General features: G+C 43.4%; 1 protein-coding gene and 1 pseudogene across 1 annotated transcript; one reads left to right on the plus strand and one right to left on the minus strand.

Annotated features, from left to right (window-relative positions):
- Positions 1-14773: 14773 nt before the first annotated feature.
- On the plus strand, positions 14774-16221 carry LOC133750410 (forkhead box protein N3-like). The gene has a single exon (XM_062180015.1). It carries the CDS (start codon positions 14821-14823, stop codon positions 16204-16206), a length of 1386 nt encoding a protein of 461 aa, XP_062035999.1. The 5' UTR covers positions 14774-14820; the 3' UTR covers positions 16207-16221.
- A 1187-nt stretch (positions 16222-17408) lies between these two features.
- On the minus strand, positions 17409-20242 carry LOC133750487 (ras-related protein Rab-23-like; annotated as a pseudogene).
- Between the last annotated feature and the right edge of the window lie 1556 nt (positions 20243-21798).

Raw genomic sequence — 21798 nt, forward strand, 5'->3', positions numbered from 1 at the left:
TAGCCATGGGGGATCCAGTCTCACTCCAGTTCACCCAGGCTTGGTTAATTGTTGAAGAAAGGTGCCCCCTGAGATATTCAGGGCCCTATAACCTTTTCACCAGCACCTGAGGGGTCAGGAGAGACTGCTGCGTTATCCACTGGATCTAGAAGGTAAGATCTGATTTTCCTGTCTGTCTGGATTCTGGGTAAGGATAGTATTATTCCTGATGATGATTCCTCTCTCAGTGGTCTCAGAATGACTGGGATACTGGTCAAGAAGACTACTTTGGTTTACTCTCCTCTTGTTTCATGGTCCCTTTCCAAAATACTGCCACCCTTTCTTTCTGTCTACCCTCATAATGCTTGCCTTAGTCCTTGTCCTGGGTTTAGCAACAGCTTCCTTGAGTGACTGGACCTCTATTAAAAAGATCCTCTTAACACTCCTTTTTTCTCTCCTGGATAGGGTGGATCATTGCAACCTGCTATTACTAATCTGGGATTGAGTTTCCTCCTTCTCGATTTCCTTTGTTCTCAAGATTACCCTCTGAATTTCATCAATAATGGGTTCTAATTAGTCTAAGCTACCCCCCAACAGTGTATGATTAAAAATTTCTCATTGGAATTCTCAGAGAACTATGGCATCTGCCTCACTCAAGGTAAACTCCAAACTCTGTGATGTTGACTGGCCTGCCTTCAATATTGGCTGGCCAGCTGGGGGATTACTCGACCCCAAGGTTATCTGAGTGGTGTGGTTAAAATTTACAGGATTTCTTTGCCACCCAGAACAATTCCCTTATACTGATCAGTGACTCTGACTCAAAAGCCATGACCCTGGCTAAAAATCTGTGTCCTTTGCACCCACCCTAGAATTCTAGTTTCAACAGATCATCCCCATCAATCCATCCCAAATCTGGACCTCTGCTGTCAACTCCTGAAACTCCTATACATCCTCTGTCATTGACAACTGATAACGATGCAGAAGACTTCCCTAAGGTCTGCATCCCTTCCCCTGAAGGAGACTGGATCTCTGAGAGTGACTGGTGATCATCCAGCACCTAACAGCTCTCCAAGAAGGCAGAGTCCCTGTGGCCATGGCTTAGCTATAGCAGAAACTGCAGAGGGATTTAAAGGTGGGAGGACAACTATGAAAGGCCATTGACTGAGAGCCTGGAGACAATATGAGCTCACTTTGGCTTTCTGTGGCCAGAGTGTGACCTGATAATCTTGCCTCTCTATTGGAGAGACACACACGAGCAGGGCTAAGCCTTGACCTAAGCTAATATTGCTCCCCCTGGTAAACTCAGATGACAAGTTAGAATGGGACTATGAGTAATAAGAGATTTTCTCCCCATAAGAATTGGGATTCCTTCCTAACAAGCCTTCAGTCTTGCTATTCCCAAAAAGAAAAGGAAATCTGAGTATCAATTAAGACACTCTGTCCCCAGAAAACTCCCTGTTCATTTCATGGACCATCCCACTCAGCTAGATCATTTTGGGGCAGGCTAGAAAACACACCCCTGAGCAACTTTGGACTCTTTCAAACATTATGAGTCTGGATCAAACAACCACACCATGGTGCCTTGGAATTTGGAACCCTGCATGGTGCCTTGTGGCCACAATGGCTCTTACTGCTAGCCCTCCCCCTAGATGCATTGTCACCATTTATTACAGTCTGTGTCTATAATCCTCACTAAAATCATTGCTTCAAGCTTGACAGCATCTGATCCAATTGGCTGGAACTCTGTTGGAAACTGTATAACTTAAATATGTGTTAGCACATGTGATCATCCCTTAACTTTGAACAATTTTAAAGGTTAGAGATAGGAAAGTGAAGAGAGCTTACTGGATCTGGCTAGAAAACAGAGTCACCAATTAAACAAAAACTATTAAAATGAGATGTTGCAGTTTTAAACAGGTTTCACAATTAGAAATTTAGGGTTGTTTCCAAATATTTATGCTGATCTCCTTGAATTACATTTTGAAATAACTCTTTAAAAACTTCAAATTGGGCCGGCGCCATGGCACACTAGGTTAATCCTCCACCTTGACTCTGGCATACCATATGGTCACTGGGTTCTAGTCCTGGTTGCTCCTCTTCCAGTCCAGCTCTCTGCTGGCCTGGGAAAGCAGTGGAGGATGGCCCAAGTGCTTGAGCCCCTGCACCAGGAAGAGGCTCCTGGCTCCTGGCTTTGGATCAGCGTAGCTCTGGCCGTTGCAGCCATTTGGGGGGTGAACCATCAGATGGAAGACCTTTCTCTCTCTCTCTCTCTCTCTCTCACTGTCTGTAACTCTACCTGTCAAAAAAACCCTCCAAATTAAGACAACATTTTCTAAATAAGGTAATACATTGAATTTCAATCTTAATTATTTTAAGCAGTGTTGAATTATTTTTAAAATATGTACAGTTTATGAATATATGTGTTAAGAAACTTTTCAATAGGCTTTTCAATAGGACACAAGGTGCTAAGTATATGAAGGTTTATAATTGGACACATTTATCTCATTTAACTTTACCCAATTTACATTTTGCAATTACACATAGATGACTTAATATACTGATATTAAATCTACCTTTATCTGAATTAAGGTCAAAGTTACATTTACATGGAATTCTATTCCTTTTTACACAACTCTAGCTGGAAATCAATGAGATAACCCAGATATTATAAAATCCACCTTAGTGGGCTATAACAAAGGCTGATTATCCATTGTTGTTTCATCCAGATTTGCTAAGCCAAGTCACAAAAAATGTTTGGCAAGTTACAAGCTTCCAGACTTTTTCTATTCCCAAAAAAGAAAAAGAAATCTGAGTACCCACTAAGACACTCTGTCCCCAGAAAACTCCCTGTTCATTTCATTGACCATCCACTCAGCTAGATCATTTTGGGGCAGGCTAGAAAACACATCCTCGAGCAACTTTGGACTCTTTCAAATGCTAGGAGTCTGGATCAACCAACCACACCATGGTGCAAATTTTAGGGCAATGGTATCTATAGATTCAAAAGAGGACACAGGGAGGGATTTGGGAAGTTCTCAGGCACATCTCACAGATTCCCAGGTTCTTCTATATCTATATCAAGCCTCTTGACAAACTGTGAAGTTTATCATAAATGGTAGAGATCATCATTATTAACCTAAATTACCTCACATGCATCCTACTTTCCTAGCTAGTTGAAGGAAAGCTTCAATGAATTGGCTAATAGTTGTGAAAAGGTACTTGAGAATTTCTGCTAGTCTGTGCAGGGTCCCAAACACTTGAGCCATCTTCTGCTGTTTCTCAGGCACATTAGCAAGTAACTAGATCAGAGGAGGAGTAGCCAGGATATGGACCAAAGACGCATGTGGGTGGGCACATAGCCTACTACAACACAGCAACAGCCCCTCTTCCAAGAGTTTTATAGTTTTCACTTACATTTAGGTGTTTAATATATTTGGGGTTAATTGTTGCATATGGTGTAGGAAGGTAACCAAATTCATTCTTCTGCATGTGGCTATCCAATTATCAACTGCTAGTTACTGAGTTTTTGATGTTAAGCATCTTTTCATGAGCATAGCCCACTTTTATATTTCACATGAAGAAATACATTTTCTTTTCTTTCTTTTTTTTTTTTTTGACAGGCAGAGTGGACAGTGAGAGAGAGAGACAGAGAAAGGTCTTCCTTTGCCATTGGTTCACCCTCCAATGGCCACCGCAGCAGGCACACCGTGGCCAGTGCACCACGCTGATCCGAAGGCAGGAGCCAGGTGCTTCTCCTGGTCTCCCATGGGGTGCAGGGCCCAAGCACTTGGGCCATCCTCCACTGCACTCCTGGGCCACAGCAGAGAGCTGGCCTGGAAGAGGGGCAATGGGGACAGAATCCGGCACCCTGAAATACCTTTTCAAGTCATTTGCCAATTTTTGATTGAGTTTTCTTTTTTTAACATTTATTTTACTTATGTGAAGGGCTGGGGACATTTGGTTTTCCTGCCACTGTGAATGTCAGCTCAGAACAGGGCTATGTGGCTGCTGACCCTTGCCCTAGTCCATGCCTAGTAAAGCATAGCTTCCCTCATTGATTTGCAGATCCCTACAAGCTCTGGAGGGAATCTTAAGGGTTGATTATAAATTATAAAATGTTTCTAATTAGATTATACAGGCAAAATATCTTCAATATTACATTATTAGGACTAAAAATCTCTATTTACAGGTGATAACCTAGTGTGTCCCCGGATTGACCTCAGAAAGTAGATAGCAAATGTGGCTTTTTCACATGAATATACTAGTACTCTATGAAATATCCAAATCTATGAACTTATCTAATTCCATCACGTGAATTAATCATGGCAGTGGTGGGTAGTGTGGCTTTATTGTATGTATTCTGGGTTCCACTTTGCAACATTTGTACATTTTAAGAAACCATTCTATCAAATTTTTCATCTATACTAGTCATTTGTTTTGTCATCTGCTAGCACATGTCAGCACAAAAGTGAGAGCCATGTTTAAAAAAATGTGTTCAAAAATTTTTAAAAATTAAATTTAGCATATTCTAACAACATAACCTAATTTAAGCTACAAAACACTTCAGTTAGGTAAGATGCAGCTGTTTAAAAGGATGATTTTAGAACCAGTGGTGCAGAGTTTAACATTTAATTTATACACATAGTATTTTATCAAAAGCACAAAGGTCCTGATGTAATATAACCAATCATGCCAACTATTGACTTTTATTCAATCTTCAGCTTTTTCAGTTCATCAGATACTCATTGGCTGTCTGGTGGCAGGAACCCTGTGGAAGTGTGCAATCCTTTGTCCTGAAGGAGCTTATCTGATGAAGAACCACTGTTTAATATGGGACATATACATTGCTATTTAGAAGAAACAACAAATTGTGGTCAATGCTATAATGGATTTAGTAAAGGATTAGGAATACAAGGCAAGAAGAGATTGATTCCAGTTCAGAGTGGGGCAGACCTGGGAGAGCTTTCTGAAGGATCTGATATCTGAGCTAAACTGGAAAGGCTAGCAGACATGGGGTTGGGAAGGAAACAGTGTGGGCAAAGATTTAGAAAGTGGCCATGGTGGCAACTGAGGAAGTGGAGGGAACCTAGCACCTCCGGAGTATATCATTGATATAATGGGGCAAGCAGTTAGAAAGTCAGAGAATAGCCATATTGGACAGTCTTGATAACATCAAAATAATGGGTTTGGACTTGACTCTGCAGGCACTAGGGAGTCTTGGAGAACTTTTGAGGAGGGCTGGATATGATCACTCAGTGTAGAAGTAGGTCAAATTAGGTTGAAGGTGGGGAAGAAGTTAGAGACCATTCTAAGGTAATAAAATTCCCATATTTTCCATTTAATTTCAGCAAAAAAAATTACAAGAGGTGACCATCTTGTGATTTTAGGTATTTTTGATACAGAATTTCATGTGTTTAAATTTTAATGGTTAATTATGCCTTTGGCAAAATGATTGCTCTTCTGATCTGGTATTTTTAGCAGAGGCTAAGCAAAGCTTGAAAGAGCAGCATTGATAAAACACATATTCCCCCATCTCCTTTTTTTTTGGCAAGAATAACATCTGAGTCAGTACTCCAGATTTTCTCCATGGAAAAGTTACCCTTGTTTTAGTTTCAGAGACAGGACCATGAAATATGACCATATAGCAGAAAGAAACAACGTGACAAGAAGCAGGACTGTTAGATAAAATTCAGTCCCTGTGTTAGCACTGTATCCAGATGTGTGGGTTTGTAATCCAGCCCTGCCACTTACAGGCTATGTAACTTTTGGCATGTTACTTAACCATTTTGTGTCTCAGTTCTGCCATCTGTAAGATGGGAATGACAATAATATTTACTTCCAGCATTGTGGTGAGGATTAAATAAATTGATACCTTCAACTTATTAAATAAATTAAGTAAATAAACAACTAAATTAAATTAATTAAATTAATTAAATAAATTGATGAATTGATAAAATGATTTACATATAGTAAAAACTCAGTAAATGTGTATAGTTTTCATTAAGTTGTTGGGCAATAAAAATGAAATAACTGTCCATGACACAGTGTAGTTTACTGAGCCTCTTCACAAATCCACCTGGTCACTGAGCTCCACAGTCGAGGGATGCTAGTTGTTCTAATTACCATTGTTGCTAGCAAACCACCTCAAAACCTGGAAGCATGAAAAAGCCAATTGCAAAAAAGTAAATAAATAAATAAAAAAGAGGCCGGTGCCGTGGCTCAATAGGCTAATCCTCCACCTGGGGCACTGGCACACCAGGTTCTAGTCCCGGTAGGGGTGGCAGATTCTATCTCGGTTGCTCCTCTTCCAGGCCAGCTCTCTGCTGTGGCCCGGGAAGGCAGTGGAGGATGGCCCAAGTCCTTGGGCCCTGCACCCCATGGGAGACCAGGAGAAGCACCTGGCTCCTGCCTTCGGATCAGTGCGGTGAACCAACGGCCAAGGAAGACCTTTCTCTCTGTCTCTCTCTCTCACTGTCCACTCTGCCTGTCAAAAAAAGCCAATTGCTTCTGCTCACAGGCCCTGTGAATCAGGATTTCTGAAAAGTTACAATGAGAATGTCTTCTCTCTGCTTACCATGTCCAGGGCTGCGGCTGGAGAAGACCTGAAAGGCCAGTGAGGGGAAGGGTGGAGCTGAATCAGCTGAGACTGGCAGGTCCGCTGCTGGACGTCTTTGCTAATCTTGCTGGAAATTGGTGGAATGACTGCCCCCCCAGTCATGTAAGCCTAGTGGCTTACAGTGACTATGCCACTTATCTTTTGTATATGTGCATTGAAATTAGCCTTTACCCCATACATACATACAACTATTATGTGTCAATTAAAAATTTAAAATACAGTTATGTGCCACAATTCAGTAGTTTGGTCAACTACAACTGCATATGTGACCATGATCCTGTGAGATCATGTCACCTAGTGATGTTGTAGCCATCTTGGTTTGTGCAAGTACACTCCATGATGTTAGCACAGTGAAGAAATCACTTAACAATGCATTTCCCAGAACAAGTTCCCAGCATTAAGTGACACAGAACTGTATTTTTTTTTAAAAAAAATGAGGCTTGCATTTATAAGAGTTGGCATACAAAGTCCATATTTTAGGGGGTTTCTAGGATGAGTTCAGTCCTAACATAGGTCAGACAGCAATTTCATATCCTTTTCTCACAAAGGAAGAAAGAGCTCTGCAAATGTCCCAGATATTTCATGGTGATTTTGTTCTCTGGGAAAGTCACACTTGGGCATTGTCCAGTGGGTGAATAATGAGGGGAAAAGGGACCCCTTCTGTGAGGCGATAGCATTGCCACGCTGGAAGGCATCATAGAGGTGATCATCAAGTCCGAGATCCTGGATGAACCTGACCTCTACAGTAAGTGCATGGCCTTGGCTATTCTCTGAGGCCACCCTGTTTGCCTCTGAGGCTCTCAGGGGCAGCCCAGCTTGATGCAGTGTGAATGAGTGCCAGAACAAGCCCAGTGCACTGATGTGTGTCAGCCACTCTGTCAAGTGGCTTAAATCATCCATGAGTCACTGGCAACATGCTGGCTGATTACCCAGAGAGTACCTTTAGGAGCTGAGCCAAGACTATGAAAAGGCGACCTCCCAGCCTTTGCTTGGGAAACACTGTGTACCCAGAGTGGAGCCCAGAGGCTTCTCTTCTCTGCCCTTGTCTCTGCCCTTTGTAATTCCTTTGTTGTCTCTTCTACCTACACACAGACCCCAGCAGCCCCTGGGGGTCCAAGTCACTCACAACACATACCAGGGAGTGATGGAAACCGTCATAAGGTTGCCCACCCTATCCTAAGCCAAAACCTTCAATGTCCATGTGCCTGCTCAGATACAGCACTGCTCTCTTAGGCCTTTCAGGCCACCACCCAGGTTTGTATTCCCACCCCTTCACCCTGGACAAGTCACCTGCCTGGCTCGAGTCCCTGCCCTCTTCTGTCTGGGTTCCTTTCCCTCCTTCTCCCTCCCCTCAAACAATATGAACCACTGTATGCAGGGAGTGGCTGCTTGGGTTACTGAGCCTTATGAAAGCTTTGCTTGCAAACATTACAAAGGCTACCTTGTCTCTGGGTCTCTGGGATGGGAATGTTATCCCTGGGCTAGTAAGCATTTTCCCCTCTGGATTTCATCTTTTCCTCCCTTGAGATAATTCATTTCAGACCTCTATCCTTTGCTAGAAGCAGCCTTTCAGAAACCAACAGCTAGTAGAAACAACTTGGACACTGCACTGCAGCAAGGCAGTGAGTTGTAAAGAAAGAGTGCTTTGCCTTTTGGGCTAGGAAAAAAATTAAACTTGAATGGTGACGCCAGGGCTGTGGCATAGTAGGTAAAGCCACCACCTGCAGTGCTGGCATCCCATATGGGAGCTGGTTTCTATCCAGCCCTCTGGTATGGCATGGGGAAGCAGTGGAAGATGACCCAGATCCTTGGGCCCTTGCACCCAAGTGGGAGACCCAGAAGAAGCTCCTGGCTTTGGATCAGCACAGCTCTGTCAATTGCAGCCATTTGGGGAGTGAGGCAGTGGATGGAAGACTCTCTCTTTGCCTCTGCCTCTCTGTAACTTTGCCTTTCAAATAAATAAATTAAATAAATCTTTAAAAAAAAATTTAAAAAGCTGAATGGTGGTCCTGGCCTTGGCAGGAAGGAGCTAGAGTGTCCCAGGGTCCCCAGCAGGAATCAGGTGCTGCTGTGCTCTGGGGCCAGGCAGGGAATGAGCTCAGAAATGTCCTGTCCCTCCCCACGCAATGCTCCCTTTTCCACCTCTGCCCACCACCCTGGGTTTAGAATTCCTGGAGTCTCAGTAGACAAATTGGTGAAGACATTCACACTAAGGTGTTAGTTGCTAACAGAAGTCTAAGTGAGTCAGCTCCTCCCAGGACATTTGTGTGAGCAACCTATTAAGACCCCAATCTTGAAATAAAGGGAAGGAAAGGAGAACGCAGAGGAATAGTTCTCTAATGATGAAATGTTAACTGCCATTCTGAGAGGGATATGTTGAATGACACACATCAGAGGGCTGCTGGCTAGTGACAGCAAAGGAACTGGGTCCCCCACCCTTACTTGCTACTCTCTTTCTCTACAGGAGGCAGTTAAGGTTTTTCCACCCAATTAACATTCCTGGTATGATGCTTACCGAGCTGCTAAAAGACCAAGGATCCATAAATACTATGTTTTTCTTACATGATCCTGACTTCCTATAGGGTCCAGACTCCTGGGTCTGTACCCCCCCACCACTACTGTGAGCAGAGCAAGAAGAGTGTCTGTCCAGGGACCAGATGATTGTAGAAGCCCAAAGTCAAAAGCAGCCCCTAAGAGCTGATCGGCAGGGAAGGGCACTTTCTCCCTTTGCAGGGAGACCCAAAGGAGCTGGCAAGAGCACCCTCTAAGAGGAAAGGGAGCATAAAGGGGACCAGATTTTGGGGCCTTGTTTTAATTCCTCAGGGGTTATCCCCTTTCACTTTCATCACATCCACTCAGGTTTCACTGGAAGTTCCTTACAGCCATGATGGTTTCAGGCCAATTCTAGACAAAGACCCAAATCCACCCCCCCCCCCCAGTTTCCCTAAGAGTAGATGAGATAGGCCAGGAGTTTCAATGATTTACGCAATATTCAGGGAAGACAGAAAAGAAATGTTCATGGAAAACACCCAGCACACCAAATTGAATTGGAAAAAAAACAATTTTTTTCAGTCAATAATCACAGGCCCAATATATGGGCTCTTGGGGGTGCCAGGCCATGCCTCAGGTCCCTGATCACCATCATAGATTACAGGTCCATTCCTATGTCTTTCCTTCTTACCTATATTTCCCTCAATTCTCCCCCCATGGAGGGGCTGGGGTTGAATCAGAAGGGGTGGTGACTGCTCTCACCCTCTTGCATGTATGACTTTGTTCAAGTAATTTCACTGTAGTTTCTTTTTTTAGCTTTGAAATGCATTTTTATTATAAAATTCATCTCTCATGAAATTTTTATCAAGCAGTATATTTTAGATTAAGTTTAGGGTATAACTGCAATACATACAGGTGGTTTTCCATTCCAATTTACAAAAGCATTATTTATTAGTAACAAAAATATAGAAAGAATTTAGTTTTCTTTTTACTCCATCGTTTATTTTTAAAAGATCATTTACTATGTGCCAAGGGATTCCAATTCAATCCCATCAAGGTGGCATGTACCAATGCCATCTCACTAGTCCAAGTGATCAATTTCAGTTCACAATTGATGGCTCTGATAGGTCTAAGAGTCAAAGGGATCACACAAACAAGACGAGTGTCTGCTAATACTAACTGATAGAATCAAAAAGGGAGAGAAGGATCTAACATGGGAAGCGGGATACACAGCAGACTCATAGAATGGCAGATGTCCTAAACAACACTCTGGCCTCAGAATCAGCCCTTAAGGCATTCAGATCTGGCTAAAGAGCCCATGAGAGTATTGTAGGCATGGAAAGCCAAGACACCATGGAAAAGAAAAAAAAAAGAAGACCTAAATGAAAGAGCTCTGTGAGTGAGATCCCAGTTGAAAGAACGGGGCCATCAAAGAAGGAGGTACCTTTCTCTGAAGGGAGGAGAGAACTTCCACTTTGACTATGACCCTATCAGAGTAAGATCAAAGTCAGTGAACTCTAAAGGCTTCCATAGCCTTGGAAACTCATGACTAGAGCCTAGGGAGATTACTGATGCCATAAACAAGAGTGTCAAATTGTTAAGTCAGCAACAGGAGTCACTGTGTACTTACATCCCATGTGGGATCTGTTTTTAATGTGTTATCTAATGTGAAGTGATGCTATAACTAGTACTGAAACAGTATTTTTACACTTTGTGTTTCTGTGTGGGTGCAAACTGATGAAATCTTTACTAATTATATACTGAATCGATCTCCTGTATATAAAGATAATCGGAAATGAAAGAAAAAAAAAACCCTGGTGTTAAATTGGAAATTACATAGAAAATTAATTAATTAAAAAAATATTATGTAGGATCTCTGTCTTTAATGTGCTGTACACTGTTATTTATTGCTATAACTAGTACTCCAACAATATTTTTTTCACTTTGTGTTGCTATATGGGGGCAAACTGTTGCAATCTTTATTTAATATATACTAAACTGATCTTCTGTATATAAAGAGAATTGAAAATGAATCATGATGTGATTGGAATGGGAGAGGGAGCGGGAAAGGGGAGGATTGCGGGTGGGAGGGAAGTTATGGGGGGGGAAGCCATTGTAACCCATAAGCTGTACTTTGTAAATTTATATTCATTAAATAAAAGTTTAATAAATGAAAAAATAACATAAATGGAAACATTTATTGCTTATGAAATGATGGGGAATTGAATAGAGAGTGACATAAAAACAAAAACCCATGCAGTAATAAAAATTTTCTAATCCTTAAAAAATAAATAAAAATAAAAGATCATTTACTAACATCCCACTATCGATGAATTAAACAGAAGAAAAGGAGCACTACTTCATAAAGATTATTATGGCCAAACCACCCAATTACCCAGATATGTGGTGAATGATATTTCAGAGTCCACTGTGGCTTTAGACAGTTTTTGTTAGCAAATAAATTCTCTTGTATGGGAAACCTAAACAATGATAACAGTACACATGATATTTGTAATCATTAAAATTGAGCAACTCTACATGTTCAGTGGATGACTGTGCAGTACGAGACAAGTGCTCACCCCACAACTTCATTTTGTTTTCAGATAAACAGGCACACTAATGATACACTGGGAGCACTTCAGCAGGTCACCAATAACAATTTCAAAGTTTTGAAAAGGATGCAAACAATGTACAGTATCTTGCACTGGAAGAGTACAACACTTAAGATGGCATTAGTAAGGCCAGCACCACGGCTCACTAGGCTAAACCTCCACCTGCAGCACCAGCACCCCAGGTTCTAGTTCTGGTCAGGGCGCTGGATTATGTCCCAGTTGCTCCTCTTCCAGTCCAGCTCTCTGCTGTTCCTCAAGAGTGCAGTAGAGGATGGCCCAAGTGCTTGGGTCCTGCACCTGCATGGGAGACCAGGAGGAAGCACCTGGCTCCTGGTGTGCCGGCCATAGCGGCCATTTGGGGGGTGAACCAACAGAAAAAGGAAGACCTTTCTCTCTGTCTCTCTCTCACTGTCTAACTCTGCCTGTCAAAAAAAAAAAGATGACATTAGTGCTGACGGGCAACTTCTCACTCTTAAGGTCTTCAGAAAAGTCCCTACTAAAAGTCACAGACACAATGGAATACGCATTACTGAGTTCTTCCTAAGTGTTACATTGCCAGCTTCTCAACCATCTAACCTCACTACATAGTGAGAAACATTTTTCATCCTTTTTTTTGGCACTGTTAGCTTTATTTTGAAAAAGTACATGTGTGCTATCAACTTTGGGCAGATAAAGAGGAAACTATTTAACATTGTTTTCTACAATTATATTGCCTTATATGGGCTATGCTATATACTATTTAATTCATAGGTATAGGCTGATAAAAGAAAAAGGAAACCCGAGGAACTCTGAAATATGGCAATTATTCCACCGCTATGCATGTATGATAAAAACTAGCCATGATGTAAAAAAGCAAATTAGAAAGTAAATGCATAGCATCCATGATTCCATCAGGATCAATAATATTATTTAAAATAATTAAGCATTTCAGAGGCAAAAGAGTAATTATGAAAGTTTTAGAACTGATTAATTTGAGCAATTAACACCATGTGTAGTGGTTTTCTGGCGTGCTTAATGATTTAAAATAACTGTCAGGTATAAAGTAATAGTGCAAAATAAAAATACAAATGTGTAACAAAAGTTCTCTCTTTGATTCTTGTAAAAAAAGAATAAACCTCATACATCATTATTACACCTATTAGGGGTACTGCAGTTACCATCAGTGATTGTTTTTGCGAACATTGAACCATCCCTGCATACCAGGGATAAATCCCACTTGGTCGGGGTGGATGATCTTTCTGTTGTGTTGTTGCATTCTATTGGACAGAATTTTATTGAGTATTTTTGCATCTATGTTCATCAGGGATATTGGTCTGTAATTCCCTTTCAATGCTGCATCATTTTCCGGCTTAGGAATTAAGGTGATGCTGGCTTCATAGAAAGAATTTGGGAGGATTCCCTCTTTTTTGATTGTTCTGAATAGTTTGAGAAGAATTGGAGTTAGTTCTTCTTTAAATGTCTGGTAAAATTCAGCAGTGAATCCATCTGGTTCTGGGCTTTTCTTTGTTGGGATGGCCTTTATTACTGTTTCAATTTCTGTGTCAGTTATGGGTCTGTTTAGGTTTTCTATGTCTTCCTGGCTCAATTTAGGTAGGTTGTATGTGTCCAAGAATCTGTCCATTTCTGACAGATTTCCCTGTTTGTTGGCATACAAGTCCTTGTAGTAATTTCTGATGATTCTTTTTATCTCTGTGGTGTCTGTTGTTATGTTTCCATTTTCATCTCTGATCCTATTGATTTGGGTCTTTTCTCTACTTTTTTTAGTTAGTAGGGCCAATGGGGTGTCAATTTTGTTTATTTTTTAAAAAAACTAGCTCCACATTTGGCTGATGTAATGCTTTTGTGGATTCAATCCTGTTGATTTCTTCTCTGATTTTAATGATTTCTTTTCTCCTACTAGCTTTGGGTCTCGTTTGCAGCAGATTTTCTAGATCCTTGAGATGACTTGAAAGCTCATCTATTTGGTGCCTTTCCAATTTCTTGATGTAGGCACCTATTGATATAAACTTTCTTCTTAACACTGCTTTTGCTGTATCCCATAGGTTTTGGTATGTTGTGCTGTTATCCTCATTTACTTCCAGAAAATTTTTGATTTCTCTTTTAATTTCTTCTATGACCCATTGTTCATTCAGGAGCATGTTATTCAGTCTCCATGTGTTTGCACCTGCTCTAGCGATTCCTGAGTTGCTGATTTCCTACTTCATTCCTTTGTGGTCTGAGAAGCTGCATGGTATGATTCTAATTCTTTTGAATTTGCTGAGACTTGCTTTATGGGCTAGTATGTGGTCAATCCTAGAGAAGATTCCATATACTGCTGAGAAGAATGTAAATGCTTTCTGTGTAGGATGAAAAGTTCTGTAGATATCTGTTAGATCCATTTGGGCTATAGTGTCATTTAAATCTATTGTTTCCTTGTTGATCTTCTGTCCTGTTGATCTATCTGTGAGAGTGGAGTATTGAAGTCCCTCAGAACTATTGTATTGGGGTCTAAGTCTCCCTTTAAGTCCCTTAACAAGTCTTTTAAATAAACCGGAGCCAAGTAATTAGGTGCATATACATTGATAATCGTTATATCTTCCTGTTGAATGGATCCCTTAATCATTATATAGTGCCCCTCTTTATCTCTCCTAATAGTTTTTGTAGTATAATTTATGTTATCTGATATTAAGATGGCTACGCCCGCTCTTTTTTCATTTCTGTTGGCATGGTATATCTTTTTCCAGCCTTTCACTTTCAGTCTGTGTGCATCTTTGTTAGAAAGATGTGTTTCTTGGGGAAACAATTTCTCGCTGCTCGGCGCGCCCCGGCCCGACGCGACGCGGCGGAGGCGACCGGGAGGCGGGACGGGGCGGGGAGAGCGGCGGGTCCGGCGGGAGGACGCGCGGCGCGCCCGGCGGACGCCGCAGGTCCCATGCCGCGCCGCGACCCCCGCGCCCCTGCCGCCCACGCCCGCGGCCGCCCCCCGCCGCCCGCCGGCCCGGCCTCGCCGCGCCGCGCCCCCGCGTCCCTCGCGGGGCCCCCCAGCGATGCCCGCTGGGCGCCCGCGAAAGTTTGTCGGCTGCGCTGAAGGGCAGCGGCGCCCCCGAGCCCCCGTGCCCGCTCCGGCCAGGAGCCTTCACGTAAATGGGTCCAGTCATGCCTCCCAGTAAGAAGCCAGAAAGCTCAGGAATTAGTGTCCCCAGCGGACTGAGTCAGTGTTACCGGGGCAGCGGTTTCTCCAAGGCCCTTCAGGAAGACGATGACCTCGACTTCTCCCTGCCCGACATCAAACAGGAGGAGGGGGCCATGGAAGATGAGGAGCTGACCAACCTGAACTGGCTGCACGAGAGCAAGAACCTGCTGAAGAGCTTCGTGGAGCCGGTGCTGAGGAGCGTCAGCCCCGTGCAGGAGCTGGACGACGACACGCCCCCGTCCCCGGCCCACTCCGACCTTCCCTACGATGCCAGGCAGAACCCCAACTGCAAGCCGCCCTACTCCTTCAGCTGCCTCATATTCATGGCCATCGAGGACTCTCCGACCAAGCGCCTGCCAGTGAAGGATATTTACAACTGGATCTTGGAACATTTCCCGTATTTTGCAAACGCGCCTACTGGGTGGAAGAACTCAGTGAGACATAATTTGTCGTTGAATAAGTGTTTTAAGAAAGTGGACAAGGAGCGGAGTCAGAGTATTGGGAAAGGGTCGTTGTGGTGCATAGACCCAGAGTATAGACAAAATCTAATTCAGGCTTTGAAAAAGACACCTTACCACCCACCCCCACAGGGGCTAAGCAGGCCCCCCAGCTCTCCTCACGCATATCAAAGCACATCAGGTCCACCTATCTGGCCAGGCAGCATGTTCCTCAAGAGAAACGGAGCCCTTCTACAAGTTCCCCCAGGAGTGATACAGAATGGAGCGCGGGTTCTGAGCCGAGGGCTGTTTCCTGGCGTCCGGCCACTGCCAATCACTCCCATTGGAATGACAGCCGCCATGAGGAACGGCGTCAGCGGCTGCCGGATGCGGACTGAGAGCGAGCCATCGTGCGGCTCCCCGGTGGTCAGCGGAGACCCCAAGGAAGATCACAACTATAGCAGTGCCAAGTCCTCCAACGCCCGGAGCACCTCGCCCGCCAGCGACTCCATCTCCTCCTCCTCCTCCTCCTCCTCCTCCTCCTCGGCCGACGACCACTACGAGTTCGCCACGAAGGGGAACCAGGAGGGCAGCGAGGGCAGCGAAGGGAGCTTCCAGAGCCACGAAAGCCACAGCGACACCGAGGAGGACGACCGGAAGCCCAGCCAGAAGGAGGTCAAGGACGCCCTCGGGGACAGCGGGTACGCATCCCAGCACAAGAAGCGCCAGCACGTCGCCAAGACCAGGAAGGTCCCCAGCGACACGCTGCCCCTCAAAAAGAGACGCACGGAAAAGCCGCCCGAGAGCGATGATGAGGAAATGAAGGAGGCGGCCGGGTCGCTCCTGCACCTGGCGGGGATTAGGCCCTGTTTGAACAACATCACCAATCGGACAGCATAGGGGCAGAAGTAGCAAAAGGAAACCACAAAAAAATTGAAAACAAGTCACTGATTTGTTTTGAACTTATGGCCATTTGGTTTCAGCATGTCAGGAGATTTGTAATGATTTGTGGCAATATCAGTAACTTTTTTTTGGGGGGGGTTTGGTTTTCTTTCTTTTCTTCTTTTTTTTTTTAATTTGCCCCCTTTCCTTTATTTTGGACCCTTAAGAATTTTATTTTTAAAGGAGATTGAAGCCATAGAACTCATGTTGACACTCAGCCGTTTTACAAAAGCTTTTCATTATCTGAAGACAAAACCGAAAAAGCCAACATTACCATTGCTTCCTCCAGCTTGTCAGAGACGTGTGGCTAAATCCCCAGGGATGTCCACAGCGATGCCGCGGGATTCACACGCGCGGCACGCAGAAGGCACGTGTGCAAAGCGACCAGCGTGCAGGCCCAACCCTCAGGTTGAAAGAGTCAGGTCGCCCACCCAGCTGGGCTCACTGAATAGCAGAAAGGAACGCGATTAGGAAGAAGGACGACCCGTACCCGTGGCCCTGGGCATGCCGTTGTGCCAGGAGGGCCCTTGGCGTTGCCACGCAGTGCGCACGGGGCCTTGGCCTCTGGTCCTGTGCGCCTCGTGACTATGAAGCCTGGAGGCAGCTCGCTTGGTGGACACTGACGGAACCGTTCAGATCCGTCAGGTGTCAGCGACTGAGAGAGGAAACCGGGTGCGTCTGTAGGGAAGCTGCTAATCTTTGAATTCTACTCTAGAGTCAATTAAGAAAAAGTTCCAAAAGCCATGAGCCTGAAGGTGGGCCCTGGGCACACACACACAACACAAACACAAACACACAACACGCAACACGCAGAATGAGAGTGAGAAGGAAACACGCAAAAAGTAAGCTGTGTCTTAAGTGCCCGAGGGAAGAGCGGTCTCGGGCGGTCACGAAAGCACAGTAGCTGTTAAGGAAATAATGGTACAGCTCTTTTTCTGTCAAAACCATTTGATCCAAGTGGGCAAAACAAAACAAAACAGAAAGCTCCAGAACCTGCCATTCGTATTGTGGTGTATTTTTTTAAAAGAGTGAAGGCACATTGACAGACAAAGCAAAACAAACAAAAAAAAAGTGGCAAAAAATCAACTCAAATAAAGTAACCCCCATACTGCCCTCCAAATGGGGTTTGCAAATCAATGTCAGGTTCATCTTTGCAAAAATCAGTGGTTTCCACATTCAGCCAGTGTAGCCGGCAGAAGTTTCTGATCCACAATGCATGGATTCCTTTGAAGAAAAAAGAAAAAAGAAAAAAAAAATCACGAAAACAAACGTTTTTTTTTATTCAAAAATAACAAAGTTCTTGTACGGTAAATAATGTATTTAGCATGACGCATGAATTATTTTCATATAAATAGAGAAAATAGAAAAAAAAAGAAAGATGTGTTTCTTGTAAGCAGCAAATAGATGGGTTTTGTTCCTTAACACAATCAGCCAATTGGTGTCTTTTAACTGGACTGTTCATTCCTTAATGTTTAATGTGACTATCGATAAGTAGTAACTTTGCCCTGCCATTTGCCAAAGATATTTTCTCATATATGCTTTGAGTTTCCTGTGATCTTTTGCTGTGAGGTTTCATTCCTTTACCTTCTTTCCTATTGGTGACCGTGTTTCTGTGTTTCTGCGTGTAACACATCTTTAAGCATCTTTTGCTGGGCTGGACGAGTGGCGACAAATTCTTTCAATTTCTGTTTGCTGTGAAAGCTCTTTATTTCACCTTCATTCACAAATGAGAGCTTTGCAGGATATAATATTCTGCGCTGGCATTTTTTCTCTCTTAGTAGCAGGGCTACATCTCACCATTCCCTCCTTGCTTGTAGGGTTTCTGATGAGAAGTCAGCTGTGAGTCTAATTGGGGATCCTCTGAGAGTGATCTGGCATTTCTCTCTTGCACATTTTAGGATATTTTCTTTATGTTTCACTGTGGTGAGTTTGATTACAACGTGTTGTGGTGAGGATCTCTTTTGATCATTTTTTTAGGGGTTCTATGAGCTTTCTGTACTAGGATGTCTCTGTCCTTCTCCAAACCTGGGAAATTTTCTGCTAGTATCTCACTAAAAAGGCCTTCTAATCCTTTCTCCCTCTCCATGCCTTCAGGAACTCCTAGAACCCGAATGTTGGGTTTTTTAATAGTATCCTGTAGATTCCTGACAGTATTTTTCAGATTTCTGATTTCTTCTTTTCTTTGGTTTGATTGTTTCCTTTCCTGTTCTCTGTCTTCTAAGCCTGATATTCTCTCTTCTGCTTCACCCATTCTGTTTTTAAGGCTCTCTAATGTGTTTGTCATTTTATCTATTGAGTTCTTCATTTAATTATGGTTTCTCGTCACTATTACAGTTTCATGTTCTACTAGTTGTTTCATTTCATTTTGATTCCTCCTTAATATTTCAATTTCGCACGATAGATTTTCTATCTTGTCCATTAAGGATTTCTGTTGTTCAATAATTTGTTTTTGAGAGCTTCTTAATGTTCTTATCAATTTTTTGAGATCTGCTTCTTGCATTTCATCTATCTCATCTTCTTCATAATCTTGAATTGGGGTGTCTTTTTCATTTGGGGGCATCATAGTGTCTTCCTTGCTCTTGTTGCCTTGGTTTCTACGTTTGTTTGGCATCTTGGAGGTGTTCTTTGTTTCCTTCATTGCGGTGTTTTCCTTTGTTATACTATTCTCTAGATTAAGTTGACTGTCTGCTTTGATGGATCCTTAGAGGCTGTGATGGGTGTGGCCAGAGAGCTCTGTTTGGTTCTTCAGGGTTAAAGGTGGGCCCAAAGTGACTCACCCAGATTGTTCTCTGGCTCGCTCGCTCGCTCTCTTTTTTTTTAGACTCAGTTGGGAAGTAATTCCACATAGCTGAGTGGAATTGAGTGTAGTTGATGAATATGTATGAAATCTGACCTCTGTGGGTATTTGTCTGCTTACCCCTGGGGCCACACAAAGAGTTAATTCTGCCCTCAGTGTGGTTTCAAATTTCTCTGCAGTCTTTCACAGGGTTGCCAAGGTTACTGAGTTTGTTTTACATATGTAAAATGGGGCCTGCTCTTTGTCTTGCTCGGTTTTGTAATGTGAGTGGAGAGAGAGGCTAGTGACCCTGCGGGTTCCCCCTATTCATTCGCTTTTTTTTCCTCTCCTCCAGTCAGCCTGGTGAACTTTTCCCAGTGGGACCTCAGGCCTCATTCTGTCTTTCCCTTCCAATGTCTCTGGTTACCTAGAGGTCCCTGCCTCACCTCCCCTTCCAGCACTGGTGCTTAAATTCTGCTGCTGGGCTTCTGTGGCTGGGCTCCTTTGTTTCCCCACTCTCGCGGCTCTGCTCCCATGGCAGGGCGCAGCTCGTCAGTGGGCAACCTTGGTCTCCCCGTAGGTCCTCTGTGTCACATCCACTAGATCTTGAAGAGTTTCCTCTGCAGTTTTTTTCTGAGTCTCTTACAGAGGCTACAGTAACTCCACTTTTATTAAACTATGTTTTCCAGGACTGTTGGTGTGCGCCATCACTCTTCCGCCATCTTGGCTCCGCCCCTTCAGCAAATATTTAAAAACATCACTCACATTTAGATCTTTCACTGATGTTCTGTAGTATCTTAACTTTAAGCTTTTTGCCTCATTCTTTGTACAAGAATCATCCAAGAAATCAATCTTACTTTTTACAAGTACAGTTGGTATATCCCCAACTTCAGCTACTACTTTATCTCTCCAACTGGAAATTGTTTCAAAAGATTCCCTGTCTGTAGTAGAAAATACAAACACACAAGTGTGGGCTCCTGGATAATAGGCATTCATTATTGTATCAAATTCCTCTTGACCGGCATTATCCCATAACATTAATCTGACATCTTCATCATTAACTTGGATTTGTCACTCCAAAAAATCAACTCCAATGGTTTTCTTGTAGTCTTTAGTAAAAATGCACTTGCAATATTGCTGAATCATACTTGAGTTTCCAACTGTTCCATTCCCTGCAACCACCATCTTGACGGCCACTTCCATATCTTCCTCCAACATTTTTGGAGTTGAAATGGTTTTTGTACCAACTCTAATGACAGGTATCAGGCCTTCTCTCTCAGATTGTTCTCCCAGCCACAGACCCACAGCCCAGTGCATCTGGCTCCTCCTGGTCGCTGCCTCCCAACCTCCACTGCCTCCCAACCCCTTAGGTCCCCCATAGGGGCCACTTGGCTGGCTAGCACCTGCTTTCACTCTATTAAAAATGATTGTGATTTTTTAAATGAACTTTACTAATTGCCAAAGCTCAGAAGGAGCAGGCTCAGCAGCTGCTGGCTCCGCCAGCAGTGGCAGGGTGCAGGAGACCAGACTCCCCTCATCTGTGGACCTGCCTCACTGCAGTGCAAGCATCTTCACTGTAGTTCTAGTTGGAGTCTCATAACTGCATGTGATGAGTAGGAAACCTGTCACTAACTATCATCAACGTCCTTATATAGCTTCAGGCAAAAAAAACACAAAAACGTATGTTTCAAGATGTTACACAGCTAGAAGGTAGGGGAGAACCACTCCAGTTTTTACACTGTTACCATCTAAGTGTAAATAACCTAAGTTGATTAGAGCCATTTTTCACTAGAGGTAGAGATACCCATCTATCCCTCAGCAACATCCTTCCACTCCCTAGGAAAGAGGTGTGGTCATGTCACCTGTAGTTGGCCCTGCAGAAGTGTGTGTGATCCCGAAGGATTTCCCTGTCCTGTGTGACTCTGGGAAAACTTCTAAAGACCAACAGTGCTTCTGAGATAGCTGCTATCTGTTCCCCTGTGACCCTATAGCTGACAATCAGAAGCAGTAGGTCCCACACTGGGACAGGAAGTGGCATGACTTCTTGTTTAAGCTTTCCAACTCTGAGATCAGGGTGAAGATCTCACCCCAGGTCCTGCTGGACACATGCTGCTTCATGGCCACAGGCAGGACCCTGCCCTGGCCCCCTGAATGCAGTGTCATTGAAGCAGAATCTCTAGTGGGACCAGAGATGTCAGTGCCTTCTGTTCTCATTCCAACATGCACTGGCACTGAGAACCACTATTCTGGGAAGGAAATTGCCTCATAGAGGGTATCAGATGCCATATGCTGTCATGTGCAGCCCAGAGCTCACCATGTAGGGGTTGAAGTATAAACTACTCAACTTTTTCTTCCTCTTCAGAAAAGATCTAAAGAAATGATGGTTGTGCTTTCCCCTTCCTTCACTTAATTCCTGGCTGGAGCCTGAGGCCAAGCCCATCCTATTATTGTAGGGGTGCCCCAAGTATTTGAACAGGAAAGTCATTTTCCTACACAAGACCCTAGGGGCCAGTGTTCACAAGGATTCTGAAAATATAGAATTAGACTGTGAATCTTGGGGTATTTAGAAAGAAAAAATGATGAGAACTCTAAGAAAATTGGCTTTAAGAGAACAATCTTCAACACAGTCAAGGCAACTGTCTTGTGTCTTCATACAATTTTTTTAAAATATTAATTTATTTCTTTAAGAAGTAGAGTTACAGAGATAGGCAGAAACAGAAAAAAGTCTTCCATCTGCTGGTACACTTCCCAAGTGGCCTCAATGGCCAGAGCTA

The sequence above is a fragment of the Lepus europaeus genome, chromosome 21, assembly GCF_033115175.1.
Source record: "Lepus europaeus isolate LE1 chromosome 21, mLepTim1.pri, whole genome shotgun sequence".
NCBI lineage: Eukaryota > Metazoa > Chordata > Mammalia > Lagomorpha > Leporidae > Lepus > Lepus europaeus.